Raw genomic sequence first — 23,109 nt, 5'->3', positions numbered from 1 at the left:
CTGCACACGCCAGACTCAGTCCACTGCTTCCTCAGGTTCCCCAAGGTCTGGAATCGGTCCTTCTCCACAATCTTCCTCAGAGTCCGGTCACCTCTTCTCGTTGTACAGCGTTTTCTGCCACATTGTTTCCTTCCAACAGACTTACCATTGAGGTGCCTTGATACAGCACTCTGGGAACAGCCTATTTGTTGAGAAATTTCTTTCTGGGTCTTACCCTCTTGCTTGAGGGTGTCAATGATGGCCTTCTTGACATCTGTCAGGTCGCTAGTCTTACCCATGATGGGGGTTTTGAGTAATGAACCAGGCAGGGAGTTTTTAAAAGCCTCGGGTATCTTTTGCATGTGTTTAGAGTTAATTAGTTGATTCAGAAGATTAGGGTAATAGGTCATTTAGAGAACCTTTTCTTGATATGCTAATTTATTGAGACAGGTTTTTTGGGTTATCAGGAGTTGTATGCCAAAATCATCAGTATTAAAACAATAAAAGACCTGACAAATTTCAGTTGGTGGATAATGAATCTATAATATATGAAAGTTTAATTGTAATCATTACATTATGGTAAATAATGAAATTTAACACTATATGCTAATTTTTTGAGAAGGACCTGTAGATCGACAGAAATTCCCAACAAACACCATAATGCCACAGGAGGCCTATAACTTGCATCATCCCAGCCTCTAGTATACTAAATGTTATCAAATCATTCTGATAAATAGATAATTAATGGATTCTGACAAATAAAAAATTACTGTTAAACTCAACATGAATTCAATTCACTCATTTCTAGCTAGCATTTATCATTCCTCTATTCTTCTATGTTCTACATACATATTGAATTTTTTTCATCATATATTCTGGTTTCAAAACCTTTATAAAGAGTGAACATAATGCATTAATAAAGCATAGCTGAGTAGTGATGAGCGAATATTCTCGTTGCTCGGGTTTTCCAGAGCACGCTCGGGTGGTCTCCGAGTATTTGTTAGTGTTCAGAGATTTAGCTTTCATCGCCTCAGCTAAATGATTTAAAGCTACTAGCCAGCTTGATTACATGAGGGGATTCCCTAGCAACCAGGCAACCCCCACATGTACTCAGGGTGGCTAGTAGCTGTAAATCATTCAGCTGAGGTGATGAAAACTATATCTCCGAACACTAACAAATACTCGGAGATCACCCGAGCGTGCTCTGGAAAACCCGAGCAACGAGTACACTCGCTCATCACTATGGCTGAGCTCATGACCTCTTACCCATGAATAGCTACATTATTCTCAAATGGAGGAGCCGCAACATCTATGTATTATTTCTACTCATATACTGTATAGAAGATTATAAATTCACCATTATAGTATTCAGCTAAGCCATCACTATTACCCAACAGATATGCACATCACAAAGCCTGCATGGTGGTATATACCCTCTATACCCTTCTATATTACTGAGCCATGGGCATTCCATTGGCCAATACACAATGTTTTCAATGAGACACCAGTTCCCTACTATAGAAGCAATGTTTGTAGCTAAAAATCCCCAGAAAGAGATGGAACATGTAACATATATGTATTTGTGTATTTGTACTTTAAATAAAAGGATTACAGATGTTTAGTATGGGCACCAGGAATAGTTCTGTACAAAAAGGACCAGTCACATACATCAGACCTTATAGATAAAAAGTAATCCACACTAAGAAAAAACAGAAAAGACAAAAAATCCATCCGAAGACAAAATAGAAAATAAAAAGTTTCCCACAAAAAGGGTCATACCTGAAATGAAGTGCATATATTACAAATTTCATGAATAAACTAACACATGACTTTACAATGCACAGTATCCGCCAATACAGCAGGAAAACCTACAAAAGTGTTTTGTATTTAGCGTAGTGGGAAAATTGTCTAATGGCTTATATATTTTGTAATATTCAATCAAACAAAGAAATCCACCTTTAGACATCCGATACACAATGTTCAATCACAAAATAATGCATTTTAATTAAAAAGCTACATCACATAAAAGGGCATAATAAGACAGAAAATGTGTCACTAATATCTCACCTGATTTAGATTGTTACACCAATTAGAGCTAGATAATGGTTCACTTAATTGTGGAATATTGTCAGTTTTACTCAGTGTAAAACCTGGAATATCTGCAGGAGGGAAACAAGCCGGGTAACAAGACCCCGGAACCTCTGGTGGAGCCATCCGCACCTCCATGTACTTCAGTGTCCCATCTGAGTTCAGGTAAAGGGTTGGTTTGTACTGATCCATGTAGGACGTAGAAAGGGATTTATCAGAGAAGCAGAGTCCACACCCAGAATCATAATTCTTTCTAAGGCACCGGACAAGTAATATAGAAAATGTGACCAGAAAAACTGCGCTGATGGCCACAAGGGAGACGATAAGATACAGAGTAAGGTCTGGAGCAGATTTCGCATTTGTAAGAAAGTCTTGAGATTTAGGACTTTCCTGAGCCACAGAGTCTAATATATTCACAATGATGGTAGCTGTGCTGGTCATAGAAGGTTCTCCATGGTCACTGACGACAATCACCAGTTGCTGCTCCATGTTATCCATCTCATGTAAACCTCGGAGAGTCCTGACCTCTCCTGTATATTCAGAGATGTGGAATAAAGCAGGACTGGCAGACTGAACAAGACTATAGAGGAGCCAGGCATTGTGCCCAGAATCCACATCCACGGCAGACACCTTGCTGACTAAATACCCAGCAGCTGCAGACCTTGGGATGGTCTCCTGAGCAATGGTGTCTGCTGTGTTCTTTGGGTATAAGATAGTGGGAGGGTTGTCATTTGTATCCAGAATAAATATGAAGATGGAAACATTGGAGGATAATTTTGGAGATCCAGAATCTTCCACTCTCGCTGTGATCTGCAGAACCTGGAGTTGTTCGTAGTCAAAAGACCTTTGTGCATAAATATTCCCGGTGTCGGAGTTAATGTAGACAAATGAAGAGACAGAAGAACCATGGATGTGGCTCTCAGAGATGGAGTAAATGAGGTTTGCATTAGCTCCTTCATCCGGATCTACAGCAGATACCGAACATAATAGTCTGCCGACCTCATTGTTTTCTGGTATGAAGGCATTGTACACATTGTGCAGAAATGCTGGAGGATTATCATTCACATCAGAGATATTAAGGCTGATTGTAATCTGGCTGCTGAGAGACGGAGACCCCAGATCTGATGCCGTCAGTATAATGGTATATTGTGAGAGCTTCTCCCTGTCCAGATGTCCACTAGTGACCAGAGCGTAACGCTGTGACATGGGCTGGCATGTAAACGGTAAATCTGGGGATGCTATGAGCTTTGTTTCTCCATTTTTCCCGGTGTCTTTGTCTCTTACAGTAATAAATCCTGCTACGGTTCCTATAGGGGCATTCTCAGGGATTTCCTTGTTTTTGAATACAAAAGTAATTTCTGGAATATTATCATTCAAGTCTTCTATTTCAATCTGGACACGACATCTGCCCTCAAGCTTTGGAGATCCTTTATCTATAGCTTTTATTAATAATTCATAAATAGTGGCAACTTCAAAATCCACTGGACCTTTAATAAATACTTCACCTGTAATTGGGTTTATATCGAATATTTCCTTGGCCGAACTTGAAGTACGTTGGTCTAAGGAATATGTGAATTCACTGTTTACTCCCTCATCTGAATCTGTAGCATTTAGCTTTATTATCACGGTTTTTAAAGGCACATTCTCTGGTATGTTCACCTTATAACGTGGCTGATCGAATACTGGAGCATTATCATTGATATCTGACACAATGATTGTTAGCTGAGTGGATCCGGATCTGGCTGGATCTCCCCCATCTATGGCAGTGAGAATAAGCTTGTGCTCTGATTTCTCTTCTCTATCTAGAATTTTTTCTACCACTAACTCAGCAATAAAATTTCCAGATTCTTTTGTTATAGATAATGAAAAATATGGATTTGGGTTTAGTCTGTACTGACTGATACCATTAATACCTATATCCAAATCCTGTGCATTTTCCAAAGGGAACTGCACACCAGGGCTTGTAAATTGTTCTGTAATTTTTATAATCTGATTAGTGTTTGAAAAAAATGGAGAATTATCATTAATATCCAGAATGTCTATCTCCAGACTGTGCAGCTCCAGGGGATCCTCAGCCACAGCCTCTAAATGCAGGACACAGCTCAGGCTGGATCCACACAGGCTCTCCCTATCAATCCGCTCATATACCACCAGAGCTCCATTCTTCTGCTCTATAGAAAAGAATCTGCTGTTTCCTTCTGACCCCAAACTCAGTCTCCTTCTACTAATATCAGCCAGATTCACCCCCAGATCCTGAGCCACGTTCCCCACAACAGTCCCTGGATGAGACTCCTCAGCAACAGAATAACGCAGCTGCCCAGAGACCCAGCCCCAGCTACAAAGGAGAAGGGAGAAAGCTACTTGCCATTTCCAAGCCTTCACAAAGCTCTGATTGTCCATATCTTAAATCCTTCTTCTAAAATGTGTACAGAATAATCATCATCCCATCAATCCAAGTGTGTGAGCAGCGAAAATATAAATCCTAGGAACGGGAAAATCCTGGTTTTCCTGCATTGAAATCATCCGCAGGGCTCTCATCGGAGCAGCAGCTCTTCTTTGTGTGAGAGACGATGGGAGGGTGAATCACTGAGCCAGGGGGAGGAGAGCGCACAGCTGACATGAACAGATCTCCTAACAAAGAATCAGGATGACGTGTCTGCCCTCTCCTGACCAACAGTGATAACTGCATTTACAAACAAATATATTAAAATACACTGTTATATGAGACTAAAATCTGAAAATAAAACTGTCATCACTTTGTATTACAAAGTGATAAAATTCAATTAATTGATAGTTAAATACATTTTAAAAGAGTAAATGCTAATACATTTTGAAATGAAAAAAATGTGAAATATATACATTTTTACTTTTAATGAAGTTATTGTTATATTTTCATGTATTGTGGAACATGTAAAATCACAGGCACACACACACATATATACACACACACATACTTACATGGACATATACATACACACTCACATACATGCACATACACACAAACATATTCACACTCACGCACATACACACACAATACACATACACACATATGTACACATATACATGTGCACATACACATTCACAAGCACACACATATACACGCATGCACACACACATGCCTTTATCATGTAGTTTTTTATGTAATAATTGCTATCTAGATGTTTTTCAACAATTGCACCACTTGACAAGTAATTTTAACAACAGGAATTACCAGCGTTATTGTGATGGTCACGTGTTTCAAAGAAGAAAATATACAGCGCATCAGTTGTTAATTCAGTAAGTAAATTATTCCATCTGATGTGCAGCAAGATTGCCATACAGATTATCCCTTCTTTGATTTGTGAAAATCATTGCATTTGAAGGCCATTCCTGACTGTCAAGCATCTAGAGGTGGTCTCGAAGAGAATACTAGAAGTAACGTTAATCTTTTGTCTTGCCTATAGCATGAACGTTTTAAAAATTAAGACAGTAAAAATGTGAAGGTACCAAACACCTTCAACAGAAATACCTTCAAATTAATGTAATAATTACTGAACATATCAGGCGAATTTACCTGCAGCAAGTACAATAAATTCTCATTGCTAAATATAGACCATATAGGGGTTTTATCGTGTAGACAAACTCTTTTGCTACTGATGATCTGCTGTCTAATTGCTGACCATCAGTATAAACCCTTGAACATCAATAGGTAGAACTAAGAACAGTTGTAGACAACTATCCTCATGGTGCCAATCCTATGACATCCACATGCCTTATCTAGGCTTATGGACATTGGTTTTCTTTTTGAAACACATTTGTTAAGGTTTTTCTAGTTATTTTCAATTAATTGCTAAAACATGCCCATTTAAACCCAAGCTGTTATAAGGTTTTCAAATGCAATAAACCCTTTTGAACTTGGGTTTCCCTAAATACAAGTTGATCAATAATTGTCCTACAATTTGTATTCATGCATTAGGTTGAAAAGACAATTTAAGGATTTGTGAGGAATAGTATATGTGGGTTGTCTAAGTATGAACATACAGAGATATATGCATCAAAATGTGTGTCTGCTTTCGTTTTTATTTTATTGCTTCAATAGCTAGACATTATGTACAGAGGTAAGCAAACATAAAATCGACTTCATCACATTAAAATGTTTGTCTCAAAATTGTAACACGCAACTTTGGAGCATACTTATCAAAAATACTCTTAAGAATGGAGGGAATTTGAATTCTATTGTTTTTGACTTGTTGCTAAGGTCACTAGAGACCACTGCAGTCAATCACAAGTGGCAGGTTTCCTAGGCAAGGGGCATGCACTTGCAAGCTTTCTGCTATACAGCTTGCAAGCTCTGCTCTGCAGCTACACAAACCACTTAATTCTGCCATCTTAGCAGTTGCTGTGCTTCTCCAATGCTACAGAGTCAAAGCTGCCTCGGCTATCAGCATCTTAGGATGCACAGATCGGACCAAAGGTGCAGCCATGTTTACAATGTGAGGAGCACACTGCTACCCGGCAAGCAAGAAGGTTCTCCATGGTCACGCACTGCAATCACAAGTCGCTGCTCCATGTTATCCTTCTCATGTAAGCCTTGGAGAGTCCTGACCTCTCCTGTGTATTTAGAGATGTGGAATAAAGCAGGACTGGAAAAGTGGTGCAGCCATATCAGCCATATGCATAGGCTTTGTCAGGATGCATATTAATGGGGATATTCTTCCTATCTAAAAGTAATGCTTAATTCTTAAAACATCTATAATTTGATTTCTTGTGATAAAATTTGACATTAACAAAATCACCACTGCATTTATATAAAACGAGAAGCAAATATAGGAACCGAGAAGCAAATATAGGTAGAGTGACATAATTTGGCTCTTTGCATGACGCCTTAATTGCTTTTATAGTAAGTTAACTATACAGATACTGGATGTTGTCATATAATGCCCGATCATTGATAAAATGACAAGATAATCACACAGATCTTCAGGATGTATGTGTAACAGTAGTGGGAGCTGATGGATTGCTCCCTGGCATGCAACGGTCAAATGTATTTTTATGTTCTTGTATGTGGTAGAGGTAGAATACCCCCTGGGGCAGCAGCTAGCTGGGATAGGGTTAACTGAAGTGGCCAGCCCAGTTGGGGATTGGGAACTGAGTGCTAGTAACAGAGGTAGGAAGTGACAGTCAGTCAATGCAAGAGCAGCAGTGAGTAAGCAGCAAAACTCGGGCTGCTAGGGACAACATGAGGCTATCTCACAGGGCAGTGGATTGCTGTAAATACCTTTCCGTGTAATGCCATATAATGGCCAGGGGCAACCTCGAGATGGACTTCGAGGCAAAGGGCAAACAGCTTGTAGAGCTACAAGAAAATATGGACTCAGACTATGTGGGGTAGAAGGTATTGCAATCAGGATATACTGCTAGAGGTGAGGAAAATTCCCTAGGGCTAGGAAAGCCAGACAGAAGGACATACCGCCTCTACCGAGAACCAGGGCTGAAGTTGTATCCGGTACCTGTGGGGAAGATGACAGCCCCTTGGGCCTTATCTATGGAATCTGCCTGCCATGCACAAAGTAAAAGTTTGGTTTTTATGAATCACGTGTCTCCTGGATTAATTGCTGCCCTGGTCCCAAGATAAGGATTCATGGGGTCAGAAGAGGCCTGCAGGCCAGAAGTAAGGGGGAAGCACCACATGCACAGCAGCACACCAGGACTGAGACACACCTTCTCTGTAGGATGCCAGAGTGTGCGGAGACCGAAGCTCACCCCTGACAACCTCGCTTGGTCATCTTACATATGTGCACGATATAAACATTGCTTATCATCTTCCCATTCCTATCATGGATAACTTACGGATAACTGAATGAACACTGAAAATAGTATGAATCTGTGAACTTCGTCAAATACCGTGAAATCTTACATCTTGAAAGCCGACCGATCAATGCAAATATTTCACTCCTTATATATATTGTTTGATAATAGTGATGAGCGAAAGTGCTGAGATAAGCTGTTACCCAAGCATGCATATGTGCTAACCGAGTGACTTTGGGGTGCTCGAAAAATATGTTCAATTCCTCGCGACTGCATGTCTCAGGCCTGTTAGGCAGCCGCAACACTTGTAGGGATTTCCTGTTTGCTAGCCAATCCCTGAATGTGTTGCAGCTATCTAACAGCAGCGAGACATTAAGCCACGGGTACTCAAACATATTTTTTGAGCACTCCAAAGACACTCAGTTACTTAGCACCCGAGCATGCTCAGATAACACCTTATCCCAGCACGTTCGCTTATCACTATTTGGTAACTACAAACAATATACAATATATATATATATAAATATATATATATATATATATATATATATATATATATATATATATATACAAACACATATGTATATATAAGATTAGCAACATTTGATAGAAGCTGTTAATAAAGCAAAATAGATTTAACAATCACTGTAAGCCAAGTGTAGACAATATCTAAAGAAACCAATAACTAAAAGGCAAAAACTAAAACATACAGTGTTATACGAGGTCTGAAAAATATAATATTAAAATTATTATATACTCTCCCAAAAAAATACTCAATAATAAACAGTACACTATAAAGAAAATGTCAGAGGGCATGACTTCGATCTTACCTGATCAAGTTTATTACACCAACTGCCATCAGCAATACATTCTGGCTCCCTGATTATATCTATGAACTGAGTGTTAGATAATGTAGAATGTGGGAGGTCTGTAACAGCAGGGAAACAAGCCGGGTAACAAGACCCCGGAGCCTCTGGTGGAGCCATCCGCACCTCCATGTACTTCAGTGTCCCATCTGTGTTCAGGTAAAGGGTTGGTTTGTACTGATCCATGTAGGATGTAGAAAGGGATTTGTCCGTGAAGCAGAATCCACACCCAGAATCATAATTCTTTCTAAGGCACCGGACAAGTAATATAGAAAATGTGACCAGAAAAACTGCGCTGATGGCCACAAGGGAGACGATAAGATACAGAGTCAGGTCTGGAGCAGATTTGGCATTTTTAAGAAAGTCTTGAGATTTATGACTTTCCTGAGCCACAGAGTCTAATATATTCACAATGATGGTAGCTGTGGTGGTCATAGAAGGTTCTCCATGGTCATTGACTGCAATCACAAGTATCTGCTCAGTGTTATCCATCTCATGTAAACCTCGGAGAGTCCTGACCTCTCCTGTGTATTCAGAGATGTGGAATAAAGCAGGACTGGCAGACTGCACAAGACTATAGAGGAGCCAGGCATTGTGCCCAGAATCCACATCCACGGCAGACACCTTGCTGACTAAATACCCAGCAGCTGCAGATCTTGGGATGGTCTCCTGAGCAATGGTGTCTGCTGTGTTCTCTGGGTATAAGATAGTAGGAGGGTTGTCATTTGTATCCAGAATAAATATGAAGATGGACACATTGGAGGATAAATTTGGAGATCCAGAATCTTCCACTCTCGCTGTAATCTGCAGAACCTGGAATTGTTCGTAGTCAAAAGATCTTTGTGCATAAATATTCCCAGTGTCGGAGTTAATGTAGACAAATGAAGAGACAGGAGAACCGTGGATGTGGCTCTCAGAGATGGAGTAAATGAGGTTTGCATTAGCTCCTTCATCAGGATCTACAGCAGATACTGAACATAACAGTCTGCCGGCCTCATTGTTTTCTGGTATGAAGGCATTGTACACATTGTGCAGAAATGCTGGAGGATTATCATTCACATCAGAGATATTAAGGCTGACTGTAATCTGGCTGCTGAGAGATGGAGACCCCAGATCTGATGCCGTCAGTATAATGGTATATTGTGAGAGCTTCTCCCTGTCCAGATGTCCACTAGTGACCAGAGCGTAACGCTGTGACATGGGCTGGCATTTGAAGGGTAAGTCTGGTGATACAATCAATTTTATGTCACCATTTTTACCAGAATCCTTATCTCTGACTGTGATGAATCCAACCACAGTTCCTATGGGGGCATTCTCAGGAACTGCATTTTGTTTCGACATAAATGTAATTTCGGGGCTGTTATCATTTACATCTTCTATTTCCACTTGAACAACACAATGTCCTTCTTGTTTAGGTGACCCTTTATCTACAGCTATGACAAATAGTTCAAAAAATTTGACAGCTTCATAATCCAAATTTCCTTTATTAAATATTTCCCCTGTTGTAGAATCTAAATCAAATCTTTCCACTGCAGCTTCTAAAGTTCTACGATCAAAGGAAAAGGTAATTTCACTGTTGACACCTTCATCTAGATCACTAGCATTGAGCTTTAACACTTTTGTTTTTAAAGGTATATTTTCTCGAACACTAACCTTATACATTGACTGCTCAAACACTGGAGCATTATCATTGATATCTAATACAAGGACAGTAATCTGAGTGGATCCGGATCTGGCTGGTTCTCCTCCATCTATAGCAGTGAGAATAAGCTTGTGCTCCGATATTTCCTCTCTATCTAGAGTTTTTTTCAGCACTAATTCAGCAATCAGCGTACCATCATTGCGCTTTTTGGTGAACAATGAAAAATAGGGATTTGATTTAATTGTATACTGACTGATACTATTAACTCCTACATCTAAATCCTGAGCATTCTCTAAAGGGAAGTGTTTACCAGGACTTGTTAGTAACTCTGTCACCTTTATAATTTGCTTACCACTTGGAAAAATAGGTGAATTATCATTAATATCCAGAACGTCTATCTCCAGACTGTGCAGCTCCAGAGGATCCTCAGCCACAGCCTCTAAATGCAGGACACAGCTCAGGCTGGATCCACACAGGCTCTCCCTATCAATCCGCTCATATACCACCAGAGCTCCATTCTTCTGCTCTATAGAAAAGAATCTGCTGTTTCCTTCTGACCCCAAACTCAGTCTCCTTCTACTAATATCAGCCAGATTCACCCCCAGATCCTGAGCCACGTTCCCCACAACAGTCCCTGGACGAGACTCCTCAGCAACAGAATAATGCAGCTGCCCAGAGACCCAGCCCCAGCTACAAAGGAGAAGGGAGAAAGCTACTTGCCATTTCCAAGCCTTCACAAAGCTCTGATTGTCCATATCTTAAATCCTTCTTCTAAAATGTGTACAGAATAATCATCATCCCATCAATCCAAGTGTGTGAGCAGCAAAAATATAAATCCTAGGCACGGGAAAATCCTGGTTTTCCTGCATTGAAATCATCCGCAGGGCTCTCATCGGAGCAGCAGCTCTTCTTTGTGTGAAAGACGATGGGAGGGTGAATCACTGAGCCAGGGGGAGGAGAGCGCACAGCTGACACAAGCAGCTAAACTGCATTAGCTCTAATATTTGGATGACGTGTCTGCCCTCTCCTGGCCGATTATATTTATTACAGCTGTGTAGTCTTTTCATTCTTTAGTGGACATTTAGATCCATGTATATAGAAATAATTGTTTTAAAATTGTCTAATGTTTTCACGTTTTAACTTTTTGGTATTAGTATCTTCTTTTGGTAGAAAAAACACTAAACATCCTAATTATATTCCACTTTGTATGACATTGACAAAGCTGATCAACTATTGACAGAAAAAAGAGTAGCTATAATATTACTTATTGCAACTTTTTTGTAGCGGAAAAAATGTATCCCACTTAAATCGTTACATGAAATTATTAAAACCATGCTCTATATGCTATGCCTTTATGGAGCTGTCTGTATATTATGGAATAGAAAGTACGGTATTTAACATTGAGGGGTCTGACAACTGGTCGATATTACTCATGGGCAAAAGTGCTTAGATAAAGTCTTATCCGAGCATGCTCGGGTTTTTCCAAGTATCTTGGGCATGCTCGTATATTATGTTTGCATCCCCATGGTCGCAAGATTTGAGGCTGTTAGACAGGCTGAACACATATGGGGATTCCCTAGCAAACAGGCAATCATTGCATGTGTTCAGGCTGTCTAACAGCCGCAAATCATGCAGCTGTGGAACACGAACAAAATATACGCGCATGCACGAGATACTCGGAGAACACCCGAGAGTGCTCAGATAAGACATTGTCCGAGCACGTTCGCTCTTCACTAGTACATATGTCTCTTACCAATGGTGTTGATGAGACTTTTTTCAGAAAAAAGCTGACATTAATCTTCCGATAAAGATCATAAATACTACTGCTCATTCTGTTGATGTTGCTGACATTCTACATTCTGCTTCTTCTACAGAGGAAAGAAAGTATAACCCCTGAAGAAGCATTGTGCACCACAGATAACACAGCTAGTACCAAGCATGTACCAAAAGTAGGTATTTGCTCTTGTTTTCTTGAACTGCTCTAGACTACAGACCCCAGCTCCTCCTGCTTTCGGATGCCTCTGTAACATGGAGAAGGAGGGGTTGCAGAGGAAAAGACTTATTTGCAGTGAAAGGTTTAAGGGATATGGATGCGTAGAAAGTAAAGCGGGAAAGCACAGAGTGGCTGTGTGTCCTACATTGACGGACACATATATTACTGTACCTCTCCTAAAGGCAGCACTGCTCCTATACACAGCCTGTCCACAACCATATAAGAGTTGAAAAGGAATCATCTGAAGATAAATTATTGGCTCCTCAAGTGTGTAAAGATTAATATTGCAATATTATTGTGTGCATATTGGGTGAAGTACTTGTAATATTTTTCTGATGTTTTATTGTCTATTAATGTATTCTCATTGCATTTATTCCATGATCGCAGTAGTTTTCTTACATTTTCGGGTACATACACACGACGTCCTATAGACTCTGGCATACCCGCTGAGCTTTTGAAGCAGAAGACACTTTAGGAAAATGCTGGCAGTGTTCTTTGCCCCTTTTCTCGTGATTTTTTATGCCACTTCATTCCCGGCATCTTTTTTTTTAAACTGTGTGTATAAACTAGTGAGAGGAAGCCGGATGAAGAATGGTCAGGTCTCTTCTTTTAGCCGTATCATCGATTTCAGTATCTGAAGTGAGTAAAAGAAGCTAAAAAACCCTGACCATGTGTATAGCAAGTTGAGGTTTTTTAAAACTGTGTTTTTGTTGAATTTAAAAAAAAAGTAAAGTTACTAATTGACAATAAAAGAAAATACTCAAAATATTAGCAAACAAACAGCATAGTTTAACTTAGTAATCTATCAGCAACAGTAAGTGAACTCATCATCACTGAAGAGTTCAGGTCTTATATTACATTTATACGTGTACAATTACAAGAAAAGACAGGACAAGACAAAGAAGAAGGGGAAGGGATGGAATTAAAGAGCAATTCTAGTTCAATGTCTACAATATAACAAAAACTACTTTTTATAACAATGTTCATTAACCGTCCCTTTATGTACAGTACGTGTCCCAAGGAATCAAGACCGATTTAAGGCACCCAATTGTGCGATTCAATAGAGCTGTGAGCTATTCCATGCTTAGCACATGTTGCATTCGCATGTGTAACTCGTTATTTGATAGAGGTTGAATCAGCCTCCACTTAAATGGAATCTGTCAGCAGGTTTTTGCTATGTAATCTGAAGAGAGCATGCTGTAGGGGTTAAACACAGATTTCACAGATTCCTCTCTTTTCCAGCTCCTAGATTTTGTTTTCTTACAAAGATTGGCATCAGGAGCTTATCACTGCTGTGACTAGCTGTTTACTTGAGCTTTGGTCCAACACGCCCCTTCCTGTGATAAGCAGCTCACTGTGAATGGTCAATGTATATGGAGAGCCTGGTGTGGGCAGGGTTAGCTTTCATCTCTGCTTCATTGCTAAATCTAAAAGTTCTGATTGTGCGAGAATGGCTGCACCCAGTAAACTAAGTGATAAATCATTGGATTCAGCTTTTCGTTGCCTACATTATTATGCTCTCAGATGAGGAAAACCTTCTCACAGATTCCCTTTGAATGCTATCAAACATCTAGCAGCAGTGGTCAAATGTAGTAAATGCTGTTGGGTGTTATGGTTAATCTGAAATAGCAGATTATGAGTAAATTAAATTTAGGATTAAGGGGTACCTGGAGGCCAACAACCTTAAAAATAAGTGCTTTAACACATTCTCGAAAGGCTCGGACACCTGACAGGAACAGAGTAAATCAGGTAAATCCTCCTCAATGTTACCACATCTCCATCAGCAGTTGGGAATATTACGATTAAGTTTATGTAATGTGGAAGGCATATGATACCAAAACATAAGTAGTTCTTATTGATTTTCCCTGTAGGGAAAGCATGTGGTTTCTTATCCAGGCTCCTCAATACTCTTTACCAAGTACTGGGTGAAAGGGATTCCCTTGGAAATACTTTCCTTTTATTCATATACAGTAGGAGTGTTTTGGGTGGACATCTAAATAAGGGTCAAGTCATAACCAATAAATATCAGATATAAGTTCGTTAGCTGAGACTCCAGCTCTGCATAACTTTTCAAAATATGCTGTGAGATTTTGTAGGAGGAGAAAATCGAGTGCATTTATGGTCTGATTTCTATATACTGATAATAAGAATTCAATGGTAAAGCCAGATGTTTTTAAATTGCAGTGAATATGTTAATTCCTTTTATCATTTATAAATACTTTTTCAAGCAGATTTACAGTGGGGAAAAATAGCATTTAGTCATCCACCAATTGTGCAATTCTCCCACTTAAAAAGATGAGAGAGGCCTGTAACTGACATTATAGGTAAACCACAACCATGAGAGTTGTGAAAACAAATCCAGAAAATCACCTAGTCTGATTTGGCAAGATTTATTTTGCAAATGATGGTGGAAAATAAGTATTTGGTCACCTAAAAACATTCAAGATTTCTGGCTCTCACAGACCTGTATCTTCTTTAAGAGGCTCCTCTGTCCTCCACTCATTACATGTAGTATTGGCACCTGTTTGAACTTATTATCAGTATAAAAGACACCTGTCCACAACCTCAAACAGTCACATTCCAAACTCCACTATGGTGAAGACCAAGGAGCTGTCGAATGACACCAGAAACAAAATTGTAGCCCTGCACCAGGCTGGGAAGACTGAATCTGCAATAGGCAAGCAGCTTGGTGTGATGAAATCAACTGTGGGAGCAATAATAAGAAATTGGAAGACATACAAGACCACTGACAATATCCCTCGATCTGGGGCTCCACGCAAGATCTCACCCCGTGGGGTCAAAATGATGACAAGAATGGTGAACAAAAATCTCAGAACCACACGGGGGGACCTAGTGAATGACCTGCAGAGAGCTGGAACCACTGTACCAAAGGCTATTATCTGTAACACACTACGCCGCCAGGGACTCAGATCCTGCAGTGCCAGATGTGTCCCCCTGCTTAAGCCAGTACATGTCCAGCTGAAGTTTGCTAGAGAGCATTTGGATTATCCAGAACAGTATTGGGAGAATGACATATGGTCTGATGAAAACAAAGTAGAACTGTTAGTAGAACTGTTTGGTAGAACCAAAACTCGTCGTGTTTGGTGGAGACAGAATACTGAGATGCATCCAAAAAACACCGTACCTACTGTGAAGCATAGGGTTGGCAACATCATGCTTTGGGGCTCTTTCTCTGCAAAGTGACCAGGACGACTGATCCATGTACATAAAAGAATGAATGGGGCCATGTTTTGTGAGATTTTGAGTGCAAACTTCCTTCCATAAGCAAGGGCATTGAAGATGAAACGTGGATGGGTCTTTCAGCATGATAATATTCTCAAGCACACTGCCAGGGCAATGAAGAAGTGGCTTCGTAAGAAGGATATGAAGGTCCTGGAGTTCCCTATGCATTCTCTAGATCTCAACCCCAAAGAAAACCTTTAGAGGGAGTTGAAAGTCCATATTGCCCAGTGACAGGCCCAAAACATCACTGCTCTAGAGGAGATCTGCATTGAGGAATGGGCCAACAAACCAACAACAGTGTGTGCCAACCTTGTGAAGACTTACAGAAAGCGATTGACTTCTGTCATTGCCAACAAAGGATATATAACAAAATATTGAGATTAACTTTTGTTAATGACTAAATACTTATTTTCCACATTAATTTGTCAAATAAATCTTGTCAAAGCAGACAAGGTGAGTTTCTGGATTTGTTTTCTCATTTTTACTCTCATAGTAAGTGGGAGAACTTGCACAATTGGTGGCTGACTAAACACTCTTTTTCCCCACTGTAGCTGGAAGTCGTCTGAAAAAACAGAGCGTGTTCATACCCAAACTGTTCAAGTGTGAAAACTGTTTTACATAGATTTTAACATGTTTCACTTCTCGCATGTGGAAGATCTGCCCCGACGCTGCCCGGAAATATATATTTGCTGGGAGGACTGTTGGCATATGTAGGAATGTTAATTTTGCATAAGGCCTCTTTCACACTAACGTCGTACGACGCACGTTGCAATGCGTCGTTTTTGAAAAAAAACGCATCCTGCAAAATTGCTTGCAGGATGCGTTTTTTCTCCATAGACTAACATTAGCGACGCATTGCCACACGTCGCAACCATCGTGCGACGGTTGCGTCATGTTGTGTCGGACCGTCAGCACAAAAAAAGTTGCATGTAACGTTTTTTGGTGTGTCGTGTCCAGCATTTCCGACCGCGCATGCGCGGCCGGAACGCCGCCCCCTCCTCCCCGGAGCTCACAATGGGGCAGCGGATGCGTGGAAAAACTGCATCCGCTGCCCACGTTATGCGGCGCTTTCACAGTATGCGTCGGTACATCGCAACGTCGCATTGCGTCGTGCGTTGTACGACGCTAGTGTGAAAGTAGCCTAACCCAATCTTTTGCTACACTGCAGATAAGTGTTACCAACTAACCATTTTTCTACTGAAATAAACACATTCATTTGTCTAAAAAGTTTTGGTATTAACAAAAGAACCAAAACTCAGCGCCTATTCAATATCAGCATTACTATACAGTACTATGGTTAACAACATTATATGGATACTCAATAAAAGATCATCTGGTATTTACAGCAAATTGAGACAGCTCCACCAGACTCTGCCAAACTCTCAATCACAAAAATGTACCATCTACAGCCAAAAAATAACTATAAATATAGAAAGGTATACCTGTGCAAGGGCATCAGAAACTAAGTAGCGATACAAGAAATAGGAGACTGCAGATATTCGAGGGAAGAGAGTATTGGAGAATCGAATATAATGATTATTTTTGCATATTTATTGAAACTCCAAAATATGTGCTCTGAAATCCGATTGGTTAAAGGAGTTGTCCACTGCTTTATAGAGAAAATCTATGCTTAGAATAGGTATTTTTTATCGATTGTTGGTGGTCTGATAACTGGCATCCCCAAGGATTTGTTATCACATCTGGATTTAGAAAATGTACAGAGAAGAATATCTCAGCTCCACAGTCTGATTGATGTCTGCTGCTAAGTACTGCAGATCAGCTAGTATTCTCTTCAGTAGGAGCTGAGCTGCTATACTCACTGCATCCACTAAAAAGGTACAGTGCCATATACATCTGATCGTCCCCAGATAACTCCTAATTGGTGGATTAGTGGAAGGTGCTGGGGGGCAAATCCCTCCCGCTTACGCACTGATGACCTATCCGCTAGAGTATAAAAGTAGTGAACAATTCCTTTAATATTGGCAACTTGTCCATTTTTCTTTTGTAATGGTTTTGATTCATCTCTTTCGATAAGGGCTTAACGGGGTAAGCAAAAGATTATTAAAACTATGAAACAAAGTAACATACAACTTACACAAATAATGCATGGCGTTAACATTATAAATTAATCTGCAGCCTGGTTTCATAGTTATTTTAAATAAGATGTCTAAGATACTCAGCAACATTTATCAATTTTAAAAATTTAATATCTAAAAATATGAATTACTTACAAATAATAAATGTTATCTTATTGTAGAACAGTTAGAACTCATAATACAATATCATTTTTATAAGTAAATTATTCCGCCAAGTCTAATATGGACGGTATATATCTGGTGTAAATAAATAAAAACAATACAAACATAAATGAAACTAAAATGTAAAAAAAATAATTAAAAACAAGAAATGTAAAAAAACTTCACAAAAACAAAATGTAAAGGCATAAATGAAAAATTGTAATCACCTGATTGAGCTCCATAAGCCAATTTGAATCCGTTTTTTCAAGCTCCCTGACTATCTCAGTTACTTCAGGATTATTTTGGGGATTAGACAATGTTGCATGGAAAATTTCTGCAGGAGGGAAACAAGCCGGATAACAAGACCCCGGAGCCTCTGGTGGAGCCATCCGCACCTCCATGTACTTCAGTGTCCCATCTGAGTTCAGGTAAAGGGTTGGTTTGTACTGATCCATGTAGGACGTAGAAAGGGATTTGTCAGAGAAGCAGAATCCACACCCAGAATCATAATTCTTTCTAAGGCACCGGACAAGTAATATAGAAAATGTGACCAGAAAAACTGCACTGATGGCCACAAGGGAGACGATAAGATACAGAGTCAGGTCTGGAGCAGATTTGGCATTTGTAAGAAAGTCTTGAGATTTAGGACTTTCCTGAGCCACAGAGTCTAATATATTCACAATGATGGTAGCTGTGGTGGTCATGGAAGGTTCTCCATGGTCACTGACTGCAATCACAAGTCGCTGCTCTGTGTTATCCATCTCATGTAAACCTCGGAGAGTCCTGACCTCTCCTGTGTATTCAGAGATGTGGAATAAAGCAGGACTGGCAGACTGAGCAAGACTATAGAGGAGCCAGGCATTGTGCCCAGAATCCACATCCACGGCAGACACCTTACTGACTAAATACCCAGCAGCTGCAGATCTTGGGATGGTCTCCTGAGCAATGGTCTCCCCTGTGATCTCTGGGTATAAGATAGTGGGAGGGTTGTCATTTGTATCCAGAATAAATATGAAGACGGAAACATTGGAAAATAATTTTGGAGATCCAGAATCTTCCACTCTCGCTGTGATCTGCAGAACCTGGAATTGTTCATAGTCAAAAGACCTTTGTGCATAAATATTCCCAGTGTCGGAATTAATGTAGACAAATGAAGAAATGGGAGAACCATGGATGTGGCTCTCAGCGATGGAGTAAATGAGGTTTGCATTAGCTCCTTCATCAGGATCTACAGCAGATACTGAACATAACAGTCTGCCGGCCTCATTGTTTTCTGGTATGAAGGCATTGTACACATTGTGCAGAAATGCTGGAGGATTATCATTCACATCAGAGATATTAAGGCTGATTGTAATCTGGCTGCTGAGAGACGGAGACCCCAGATCTGATGCCGTCAGTATAATGGTATAATGTGAGAGCTTCTCCCTGTCCAGATGTCCACTAGTGACCAGAGCGTAACGCTGTGACATGGGCTGGATTTTAAAAGGTAAATTTGGTGACACATCAAGTCTAATTTCACCATTTTTACCAGAATCCTTATCTCTGACTGTGATGAATCCAACCACAGTTCCTATGGGGGCATTCTCAGGAACCTCAGTATTTTTAGAAGTAAAAATAATTTCAGGCGTGTTATCATTGACATCTCTTACATCCACCTGAACAACACATCTTCCTTCCAGCATGGGAGATCCTTTGTCTACTGCTTTGACAAATAATTCATATGATTTTGATACCTCAAAATCTACAGATCCTTTTATAAATATGTCACCCGTTAGTGAATTAATATCAAATATTTGTTTTGCAGATTCTAATGTATGGTGATCAAAGGAATAGAAAATGTCTCCATTTGTGCCATCATCTAAATCACTGGCATTGAGTTTTATAATGACTGATCCTAGTGACACGTTTTCCATCAACTCTATCTTATATTTAGGATGTTGGAAAATGGGAGGATTGTCATTAATATCTAACACTATAATTGTTATCTGAGTGGATCCGGATCTGGCTGGATCTCCTCCATCTATAGCAGTGAGAATAAGCTTGTGCTCAGATATTTCTTCTCTGTCTATATTTTTTTCCAGCACTAATTCAGCAATAAGTGTTCCATCATTGCGTTTTTTTTCTAGTAATGAAAAATAGGGATTTTTATTTAATCGATACTGCCTAACGCCATTTTTTCCTATATCCAAATCATTAGCAGCTTCAAGAGGAAATTGTACTCCTGGACTTGTGATCAGTTCTGTAATTTTAATGACTTGATTAGATATAGAAAAAACAGGTGAATTATCATTAATATCCAGAATGTCTATCTCCAGACTGTGCAGCTCCAGAGGATCCTCAGCCACAGCCTCTAAATGCAGGACACAGCTCAGGCTGGATCCACACAGGCTCTCCCTATCAATCCTCTCGTATACGACCAGAGCTCCATTCTTCTGCTCTATAGAAAAGAATCTGCTGTTTCCTTCTGACCCCAAACTCAGTCTCCGTCTACTAATATCAGCCAGATTCACCCCCAGATCCTGAGCCACGTTCCCCACAACAGTCCCTGGACGAGACTCCTCAGCAACAGAATAACGCAGCTGCCCAGAGACCCAGCCCCAGCTACAAAGGAGAAGGGAGAAAGCTACTTGCCATTCCCAAGCCTTCACAAAGCTCTGATTGTCCATATCTTAAATCCTTCTTCTAAAATGTGTAGAGAATAATCATCATCCCATCAATCCAAGTGTGTGAGCAGCAAAAATATAAATCCTAGGGAAGGGAAAATCCTGGTTTTCCTGCATTGAAATCATCCGCAGGGCTCTCATCGGAGCAGCAGCTCTTCTTTGTGTGAGAGACGATGGGAGGGTGAATCACTGAGCCAGGGGGAGGAGAGCGCAGAGCTGATATGAGGCTGAATGCAGTAGCTGTGAAATGTGGATGACGTTGCTGCCCTCTGCTGTTCAATATGTACAATTACAATCAAATAGGCACAATGCATAAATATATATATATTCTTATATATATTTTTTGTATAATATATACATATATATATATATATGATACATTTATGTATTATGCATACAATATTTTTCTTAATTTTTTTATTGTTACCTTAATATCTTAGACATCTTATTTGAAATAACTATGAATGTTTTTTTAATTTAAACGCTAAAATTATAATTTAAATTAATAAAAGTCTGGATAAATATTAACATATATATATATATATATATATATATATATATATATATATATATATATATATATATATATATATATATATATATTACATTTAGTAGAAAAAAGTTGAAAATATACTAAGATCATAATGAATAACACCTTCCCTCCCACTGTTTATTTATGATTATTTTTAGTAATTGTATAAAACTTATCTAATCTACAATACTATTTGATCGAAATAACATATACCTAGGTATTACCTTTTTTTGGTTCTTTTATAATCTACAATATGAGTGTACGAATATTAATGGAAAGATGTAAATGTAAACATTACATTGTGAAAACAAGTGCCGTATCTAACATTCTAATGCACATACAGTATTCTGCTCTGATATGTATATATACTGTATATGAACTTTATATATCTCTATATTCATATGTGAGAAAGTCTGTGCCTTTGAAGACTTTGAAAACTTTTATATAAATCCTTAGGACTTTAGATTTTTAGCTTGGTATTTCAAAAAAGATACATTTTTATGCATAAAAAAATGTGAAGCTGTAGTTTATCCAAATAAAGTAATAAGAAAAAATAGTGGAAGGAAAAACAAATGCATGTTTTGATCAAGTATTTAAAAAAGGACAATGGCTTTTAAGGACATTTTTCATAGCATGCATTTGTGGCATATTGTTCAGTGGGTGATCAGTGCTAGTAGGCAAGTTACAAGTCACTTTGTCTTCTGTTTTCCCCTCTCCTTTTTTTTCTGGAATCCCCAGAGTTGTCACAATTTGGTCGGTTGTCAAGCATGTTATCACTGGTAAAAGCTGAATGGAGGAGACAGAAGACTACGTGGAAAGATCCCACCTAGCAAAGCTGCTGCTTCATGCAAAGGGTTGGAGGAAGCATTTATAGTTGATATTTAAAATCCTCAGTTTTTCATAATTTATTTCAATGGTTTGTTTATGGCAAAATCATGCATACCAACCTGCAATATTGCTGCAGGATTTACATTTAATATATGGTCTTGGCCATAATATCGCCTAGGGTATGTGCACGCAACATCCTAGGCGGATTACAACTGAAATCTGTTTGAAGCAGAGATTTAAAAAGGCAAAAAAAAATAAAATAAGTACAGCAATGACTTGCTGTGTATATGATCAATCTTTTTGAACTTCTTTTAATCACTTCAGACCTTAAAACCCATAAAGCAGCTATAAGAAGTGACCTGCCCATACCTTCTAGACTCTCACTAGTTGATATACAAAGTTAAAAAAGATGACCAAATAGATGGCAAAGAAGATGCATAAGGGAAAACATTGCCTACGTTTTCCTGAAGCGTCATCTGCTTCAAAAAGTCAGTGGGTATGCTGGCGTCTAAAATATGCCATATGCGCATAGTCTTTGAGGGTTTTTAGGTTGGGTTTCCTCTAAGTTGAACAGTATGGAAGAAAAAGAGTTGAATCAAAAAAAGTATACTAATGAAAAAAGAAGCCAAATTATGGATTAACCTGTCTGGTAGAGTACTCTATGTTCACATGTGCAGTAGTAATTTCCATTTTTGCATCCATTTTGGAATGACAAAAGTGAACACAAAATAATCCAGTTCAAGATTCATTCATCTGAAAGGGGATCGAAATATCCTTAATTGTCTCCAGTCTGGAATCCATGGATCAAAAGGCATAGTCTGCACAACCTTTGAGCTGATTTTTTTTTTAATGGATCAATGGATTTTCATGGATCAAAACTGTTAGGACTGGTGAAATGCACCAAATAAAAATAAGAGGTGATATAAGATGCGTTTGCAGTCCGGGGTCCACCGTGCAGAGAAGACACCTGCTGCTCGGTAATGGCGGACTATAAGGCGGTATTAAGAGAAGACACACATGGGTTAGCTTCACCTGGTATGAAGGAAGCAAAACCTGTTGCTTCACAGGGCCGCAATACCGCACAGAGAGCGCAAGCAAGGAGTCACAGAACTCTGCCCCAAGACTCAGGGTCAGAGTCTCTCAAGACCTCTTGCACTCGACACCGCTACAGTGGTATCAGGAGTAACTTAAAAATAGATTTAGCACACTGGGTGCGTGCAGCGCCACACTGGCGAACACCCCTAACCGCCC

At 39.4% G+C, this 23,109-nt stretch overlaps 1 protein-coding gene across 44 annotated transcripts in view; it reads right to left on the bottom strand.

The window, feature by feature from the left end:
• LOC143776637 (protocadherin gamma-C5-like) overlaps nucleotides 1-23,109 on the bottom strand; it is a 671,321-nt gene that overhangs the window by 111,376 nt on the left and 536,836 nt on the right. For 2 of the 44 annotated variants that reach the window (XM_077266220.1, XM_077266240.1), the window contains exon 1: nucleotides 18,063-20,662. The exons of 39 other annotated variants lie outside the window; for them this stretch is intronic. In XM_077266220.1, coding sequence (XP_077122335.1) covers nucleotides 18,063-20,501 — 2,439 coding nt within the window. In that variant the 5' untranslated portion in view covers nucleotides 20,502-20,662. Of the gene's footprint in view, nucleotides 1-2,046; nucleotides 4,645-8,684; nucleotides 11,270-18,062; nucleotides 20,663-23,109 lie in introns of those variants that run through there. 3 more of the 44 variants (XM_077266250.1, XM_077266255.1, XM_077266241.1) reach the window with 2 other exon arrangements.

Source organism: Ranitomeya variabilis, chromosome 5 (assembly GCF_051348905.1).
Source record: "Ranitomeya variabilis isolate aRanVar5 chromosome 5, aRanVar5.hap1, whole genome shotgun sequence".
Classification (NCBI taxonomy): domain Eukaryota; kingdom Metazoa; phylum Chordata; class Amphibia; order Anura; family Dendrobatidae; genus Ranitomeya; species Ranitomeya variabilis.
Note: the sequence above shows the minus strand (reverse complement) of the source record. Positions and strands in the feature narration are given on the sequence as shown.